The sequence below is a fragment of the Alligator sinensis genome, unplaced genomic scaffold, assembly GCF_000455745.1.
Source record: "Alligator sinensis unplaced genomic scaffold, ASM45574v1 scaffold1546_1, whole genome shotgun sequence".
Taxonomy (NCBI): domain Eukaryota; kingdom Metazoa; phylum Chordata; order Crocodylia; family Alligatoridae; genus Alligator; species Alligator sinensis.
This window is the reverse complement of record NW_005842689.1, coordinates 144914-152334: the sequence shown is the minus strand read 5'-3', so window position 1 is coordinate 152334 and position 7421 is coordinate 144914. Positions and strand designations below refer to the sequence as shown.

Genomic DNA, 7421 nt, shown 5'->3' with positions numbered 1-7421 from the left:
TCTTTCCCTTATACTTGTATACGATTTCTTTTTTTTCTTTTTTCTTCGTATTTAGCCCCCATTTGCACTAAAATGTAACATTTGGGGGAATCTGTTAGAACAGCTAAATAGTACAGTAGCCAGGGCCTTCCTATGTATGTTACCAGAAATATAAACTTTTGCTGTACACACAAGGTAGGTCAGGGTGGGGACTAACTCCTTGAGAGAGGCATAAGTTTTCATAGGCAACAGTCTACTTTGTCAGAATCTGTACAAAAACTGTAGCCCACTTATGGGGACATACATAGGAAGATCGTAGGAAACTAGGGCTAGAAGGGACCTCATGAGATCATCTAGTCCAGCTCCCTGCCCAAGGCAGGAAGATCCTGTCCATTATAGTATTTAGTTCACGAACGTCGTGTGCCCCTGGAGGCTGGGTGGGGGCATGCCAAGTTGCCGCAGGCAGTGGCAGCGACGGTGACCGGTGAGTTCCCACAGGCAGCTGTAGTGCTGGTGGCAGCGGGGGGGGCAAGCAGGGACCACCCACAGGCACCGCCGGCAGTGTTTGGTGGTGCCTTTTTGCAGGGGGTGTACCACCAAGCTCAGGGGGTGCATGTGCACCTGTGTGCCCTCGCTACCCATCACCAATGATTTAGTTATTGTAACAAGTTCCCCTGAAAGTTATACTTCAGCATCGGTGGAGCCTGAATGCTGTGCATGTAATGAGGTAGGCTGTCGCCTATGAAAGCACATGCCTTTCTGAACAAATTAGTCTTTTAGGTGTCACCCTGCCCTACCTTCTGCCAGACTTCAGACTAACACAGTTTCATAGATTTCATAGACATCAGGGCTGGAAGGGACCTCGGAAGATCATCGAGTCCAGCCCCCCGCCCAAAGGGCAGGAAGTCAGCTGGGGTCATAGGATCCCAGCAAGATAAGCATCCAGTTTCATCTTGAAGGTGTTCAATGAAGGCGCTTGAACCACCTCCGGTGGCAGGCTGTTCCAGACCTTGGGGGCTCGGACAGTAAAGAAGTTCTTCCTTATGTCCAGCCTGAAACGATCTTGAAGTAGTTTGTGACTTAGTTAACTACCTCTTGCTGGGTACACTTAAAGTTTGGATTGCTGCTTTATACCCAGGTCATGGGATGACACTGTTATAACTAGGTTCCCTGTCTGGTTTGGGTTCTAATATGGAAATCTGTAAGGAGTCAAAGTTGAAGAAAAGATGTTTACATAAGCATTTTGTATAGGCTAGCAGGGGAATAGGTAGGGTAAGGAGAGGCCTGAAGACAGGGAAGTTGGAGCAATTGAATTGGAAAATGTCTTGTTCTTACTCTGTTTCCAGCATTGAAAATAATCTGAATTTTAGTGGTGTGTTTGGGGATGCTGCATGCAGTTAGCATATTGTCAAATGTATTTAGAGACTGGAATCAAAATCATACAGTCATCAACTGCTAATGACGATTGCAATGGAAGTAAAGTATCAAAAGTGGGAAAAGACTTGGATGGTAGTAGATACGTTGGGGAGGCCTCGGAGGTAATATAATGGCTGCCTGTCTGGTTGGTAGTCGCAAGAAAGGTGGCATGTTAGTCGTGTTGATGTAATAATTCTGAGTGTATTGCATTTCAAATGGCAATGTGAGACTAGGTAGAAAATGCGTTGGGTGGATAAATATTTAAGGGGCAGAGGAGCATCTTGTATATCCATAGGAGAAGGACCAATTACAAGCTAGATGTACCTTACTGGCATTTAATTACTGGTCCTTCTCCTGGTCACTTCTCTTTGCATACAGCTAAGTCACATTGCTCCCCAGATTAAGTGGCAGCATATTAAAAAACATTAAGTAAAGTATTAATGCATGTCTGCTAGCACTGTTCCTTTTCAGATTATTCTTTAGCAGAATGAAAGTAGCTTGAGTTTGCTCTTCCTGTTCCAAATATGGCTTTCCCCCTTTTGTCAATAAAAAGAGCCTTTGATCACTTCTGGTGGAGCAGATTTTCAATTTTTCTTAATAAAAAAGAATAGTGGACTGTAAATGACTGCTTTTCAAAGTCTTAACCCTTAAATTTTGTTCTGAAGGCAATAGAGAATAATATTTATGATATTTAATACTGCTTTTGTCACCAAACACTGCCTTTTTGTTTTCTTATAGATCCTAATTATCTCATGGCTAATGAACGCATGAACCTAATGAATATGGCTAAACTGAGTATAAAGGGGTTGATTGAGTCAGCACTTAATTTGGGCAGAACACTGGATTCGGACTATGCACCTCTTCAGCAGTTCTTTGTAGTGATGGAGCACTGCCTTAAACATGGCTTGAAAGGTAAGAATGTTAAATTAAAAGGCTACTAGGGGAGAGAGTTGGGATAGTATGGCAGATCTGAATGTGAGGTGGGGAAGGTGAGGTAGTTTTGCTTTAAGAACGTAACTCTTATAATCAGACTTGCCAACATTAGTCTAAATGTTTTCACAGTTAGGGTGTCCAGACTGTGGAATACATTCCCTGCAGAGGTGGTGCAATCACCCTTCAGAGGTGGTGGAGACTGGATGGTCACCTTGCTGGGGTCACATGACCCCAGTTGTCTTTCCTGCCTAGTGCAGGAGGCTGGACTTCATGATCTTCCAAGGTCCTTTCTGGCCCCTTACAATCTATGAATTTATAAAGAGACTGAACAAGGTGATTGCAGCCAAAGTGGCATGGCATAAAGCAGAAGAAATCTATATACGTGTATAATCATCTGGCTGGCATACCTGGTTCTTTTTAAAGCTGCTCATCATTCTTAATGTTTTTAAATGTGTGTTGAATATGGTTGACTGGAAGCCATTGCTGAATAACTTGCTTCCTCAGCAAACTTAATTTCTTACTTTTCAGCACCTTCTCCTGCAGTAAAAAAGTAATATTGTTTCTCTGAGTGTGTGGTGAGCTGTAGCACAGTGACCCTTTCTCAGTAGTTTTATCTGATGTATAGGTTTCAGATGTTGTTGTGTGGCTTAAATCTGGAGTGTAGCTTTCAAAAGGTACCAGCGGCATGTTTGTTTAACCATAAAGTATGGATGTATAACTTAAAGTTGCAAAAATATCATCAGTGATTTGCTGCCTGTCATGTCAGACCTTTGCCAGTGCCTGGCTGCAGTTGGGGTGTGGATTCAGGTGAACCAATTGATGGTGAATCCAGACAAGATGGGGGTTATAGCAGTGGACAGCCCACATGACCTGGAGGGGGAATGTGGGGAGTCAGGACACCTATTGTTTATGGAATTCAGTCTCCCTTTGTCAAGGAAGGTGCCGGGTTTGCAGCCTTAAGGTGCTTCTGGAGTCTGTGCTGCACCTGCTTTTCAGGTTAGTAGTGGCTAGGAATGCCTTTCACTGACTACATTTAGTGAGAAGACTGACCCTTTCTTCCAGATTTATGTGTGCCTCATCTGTGCCTTCATAACCTCAAAGCTAGTCTACTGCAATGCATTTTATGTGGGGCTGTCCTCAGTGACCATCTGGAGGATGCAGCTGGTGCAGAATGCTGTGGCCTATTTTCTGACTGGGGGTGGGTAACCAGGGCACATAACTTCAGTATCCCAGAATCTGCACTGGCTTCCACTAGCTTTCTGGGTGCAATTCAAGATTCTCACTATGACTTATAAGGCCCTAAGTAGTTTGGGCCTGATGTATGTAAGGGCTTGTCTTCTCTCTTATGCTGCTTCACAATTCCTGAACAATCCCTAAGATCAGTTAAGAGTAGCCTCCTGAAAATGCCATCAGTGCACCAAGTCCACTTGGCAAAAACACATGGGAGGCCATCCTTAGTAGTTGCCTCAGTTCTGGAACTCCCTCCCCCTTGAGGCCTGCCAGAGCCTGACCCTGTAGATCTTTTGGAAACACTCTTAAGATCTTTCTGTTTGGGCAGGTGTTTAGCAAGCAAAGTTAAGCTGGGATATTGTTTAGACGAGTTTTGCTTGTAGTTCATTTTAATACTGTACTGCAGGTACATCAAATGTATGATTTCCCATGGGGCTCTTGGAGCTGCCGGGAATTCAGGAATGGTGCAAGCCAGGGCAGGGTCCACCACCAAATTCTGGGGTATGGAGCCCTGTTGTGAAAGCTTTTTGCTGAAGAGGTAGTGGGTTGACTGCATTAACTCCTGCAACTTCCTGATGTGTCCAGAGGTGGGTCTGGATCAGGTCTGTGAGGAGCCCTGCAGTTCAGTTCTGGCCTAGGGGGCCAAATGAGTTTGACTCCCCTGCTGTATTGGCTTTTACAAGTTTTTGTTTCTCCTATTTGTCCTCTTATTCACTTGATTTATAAGTTATTTGCCCTCTTCTGCAAGTTGCCGTGAGCCTTTGTCAGGAAAGAGTTTATAAATGTAATAAATATATAAAATGACTACTTTGGGGGAAGAAAAGAGCATTTACTTTTGAAAATGAATTGGAGATTGTCTAAACTGTCTGCAGCTTTTGTACAGATCTCCTGCAATGCTATTTTAGTAGCTGCTTCCAAGCACTATAGAATCATAGAATCAAAGGATTGGAAGGGACCTGCAAGATCATTGAGTCCAGTCCCCTGCCATGGGCAGAAGGTTATTGCACTCAAACGAGCTCAATGAGGTACTTATTCAGTCTCCTCTTGAACACCTCCAAGGATGGTGACTGCACCACCTCTGCTGGGAGTGTGTTCCAGATTCTAGTTACCCTTACAGAAAAGATTTTTTTCCTTATGTCCAGCCTAAAGTTTCCCTCAATTAGCTTGTGTCCATTGGTCCTCTCAAGGGGTGCCTTCCTGAAGAGTTGCTCCCCTAGGTCTTGATCCTCACTCTTGACCTACTTGTACGCGGCTATCAAGTCACCTCTCAGGTGGCTTGATGGCTTTTTTGGTTACTTATTGAATAAATTATTTCAGTGCTGGTTATAGTAAGATTATGCTAAGAGAGATTTATTTTTATCCTTTTAGCACCAGTAGGTGCAGGTAAAAAAATCCACTTTCCTGTTCACTAGGGAGAGAGAAGATATCTTGGGTGAGGTGTGTGCATCTAAGCCATTCATTTTTATTTTTAATTTTAAGAAAGATGCAACAAGAATAAGTTTCTAATACAGTTGTGAAAATAACCCTTTAGATATGAGCTGTATATGAACTACTGCAGTATTGTCTATCCAAGTCTGCAGAGACAGCTGTAGTACCACTACTGGTGTCTATAGCTTCATGCTAATAACAATCTGATTAGCTTCACTGTCACTGTTCAGAAACCAGCAAAACTGCAAAAGTATCATTTCATGCTCTTGCTGCTTAAAGTGGGCACCAGAGTTGTTAACTAAGGGAACCATCTTTCTCAAGATTCTGGAAACTGCAGAGGAAAGGGAAGGGTCAGAAATCAGGAGGTGGTAGAGTTATTTTCTAACAAGATTCAGATCTGACCAAGTGCACTACAGAAAGGTCTAGTGACAGCATTCTGGTAGAAATTCTAGCCCCTCTCTTCTCAGGAGCTGGGGCAAGGGTACTCACCACCACGTTGTCCTTGGGTGTTGCTCGTGTTTCCTCCATGCCATATTTAATATCTACTTGTGGCAGCATTTGTTCCAAGCTATCATTCATTTACTTTATACTAATATCACCCATAAACATGATAGGCAATCAATCCTGCTTGTCTAGGGTGCACTCCACCATTTGAGAATCTGTTCTTGAACCCACTTATTTACAAGAAAGAGATAAAAAAAATAAAACAGTGTTGTCATTAGTATTTCTGAAAAGAAAACTTCCTGGAGGTTGCAGATTTGCTTTCAGTTCAATTTTGAACAAGCTTGAGGATGTATTTAGATGGTGTGGGTGTAAGACCTGTTAATTTTATACGTATCTTTTTTGTTTTAGCCAAGAAGACTTTTCTTGGGCAAAATAAGTCATTTTGGGGACCTCTAGAGTTGGTAGAGAAGCTTGTTCCTGAAGCTGCTGAGATCACAGCAAGTGTTAAAGATCTACCAGGTCTTAAGTAAGTAAAATCTTGTTCTGCTGCTTTACAGGTAAATCCTGTAGGCTTTAATTGTAAGTAGTAGACTAATTCTAAGGAGGGGAAGGGTGTAGGGTCGGGGGGAGAAAATCTATCCTCTGCCATTTCCTGTCAGTACAAATGGATCTAAGGGCCCTCTACACAGGCAGGTAAAGGTGCGATGGGATTTGATGTGTGATCAACACAGTTGTACCTCCTGTCATGCCACGTGTGGCTGGCAGGAGGCATGATTGTGGGATCACAAGTTGGAACCCAACCACATCTTACTGCTGGCGCAGGGGGAGCCTGATTCTGAGCCCAATCCTGATCCCAGGCTCCCCCTGCATGATCCCATGGCTGGGAGCCCCATCAGGTGACCCTGGGTCCCAGCCCCACAGCTGACAGTGTCCCAATCACAGAGGCACCCCATGAACCCCTGTGGCTAGGACACTGCCTCAGTTGCAGTCTTGCAGCTGCAGGAGTGCATGGGGTGCCCCTGTGGCTGGGACACCATGTCAGCTGATGGGACTCCCGTGGCTGGGAGCTAGTGTCAGGTGGGAGCTCCCAGGCTGGGGGTGCACATGGGCCCCTCACCTGGAAACTCTGATCAGCTGATGGAGCTCTCTGGCCCTGGCCACATGATCAGTTAATGGCATGATAGGAAGCAGCTGCAGAGTCATTGCACATAACTTTGTAGCTTATTCCTGTTTTTATCCTGCTGTTAATTGATTTAATGTGTGGTCAAGTGACTACTTAGGACCTGATTAACTGGCTAATCATGCTTTAAGTGTAATGTGTAGATGGGGCTTTAATCTTTCCTTTGAGAAAAAAATTGGTCTTGAGGAAGGATGTTCTTTCTCATTGTAAAAAATGAACTGTATGTTTCATGCCAGGAATAAATGAATGGCACTGAGTTCTGAGAAAAGAAACAGCCCTTTCTCTCCGGTCTGATTCAAGAGGAAGTGTGTTAGGAGGGTGGATTAAGAGGAGGAAAATATACCGTAAGAATTTTCTGTGATATATTGGAACGCAGTGACTATCTGAGCTTGTTGAAAAGATTGATTTTAAAAAGGAAGGTGGGGTAGTGGTCAAACGGTCAAAAATATTAATAGGAAGGTAATAATTTGTGGAGTAGAGGGAATAATTTTATATATCAAGACAACTAAAAATGGCAGCAATGAAGGAAAGTGGAGGTAAGGTTGAGTGGCAGCTTCATTAACTCCTTGGGTCTCACATTTTGCGGGGATTAACACTGCTGTTGCTGCCTGTGGGTCATCCAGCCCACAAGAAGCCCCACAGGCCAACTGAGTTTGACACCCTTGCATCTTATGACACCTTTACCTTAGCTAGTGTGCTTAGTTTTGCTTAACTCCTATTTCTGATATATATATTTTTTTGAAGTGGGATATGTGGAGAAGTATAGCAAAAACGATAGGAGATGTAGACTTCCATACAAAAATAGAGGAAA

General features: G+C 43.7%; 1 protein-coding gene across 7 annotated transcripts in view; it reads left to right on the top strand.

Moving 5' to 3' along the window:
* Positions 1 to 7421, top strand: part of RUFY3 (RUN and FYVE domain containing 3) — a 79153-nt gene that overhangs the window by 31053 nt on the left and 40679 nt on the right. For all 7 annotated transcript variants that reach the window (XM_025215947.1, XM_025215948.1, XM_006033981.3 and 4 more), the window contains 2 exons: positions 2134 to 2307; positions 5839 to 5956. In XM_025215947.1, the coding sequence (XP_025071732.1) occupies positions 2134 to 2307; positions 5839 to 5956 (292 nt within the window). The remainder of the gene's footprint in view (positions 1 to 2133; positions 2308 to 5838; positions 5957 to 7421) is intronic.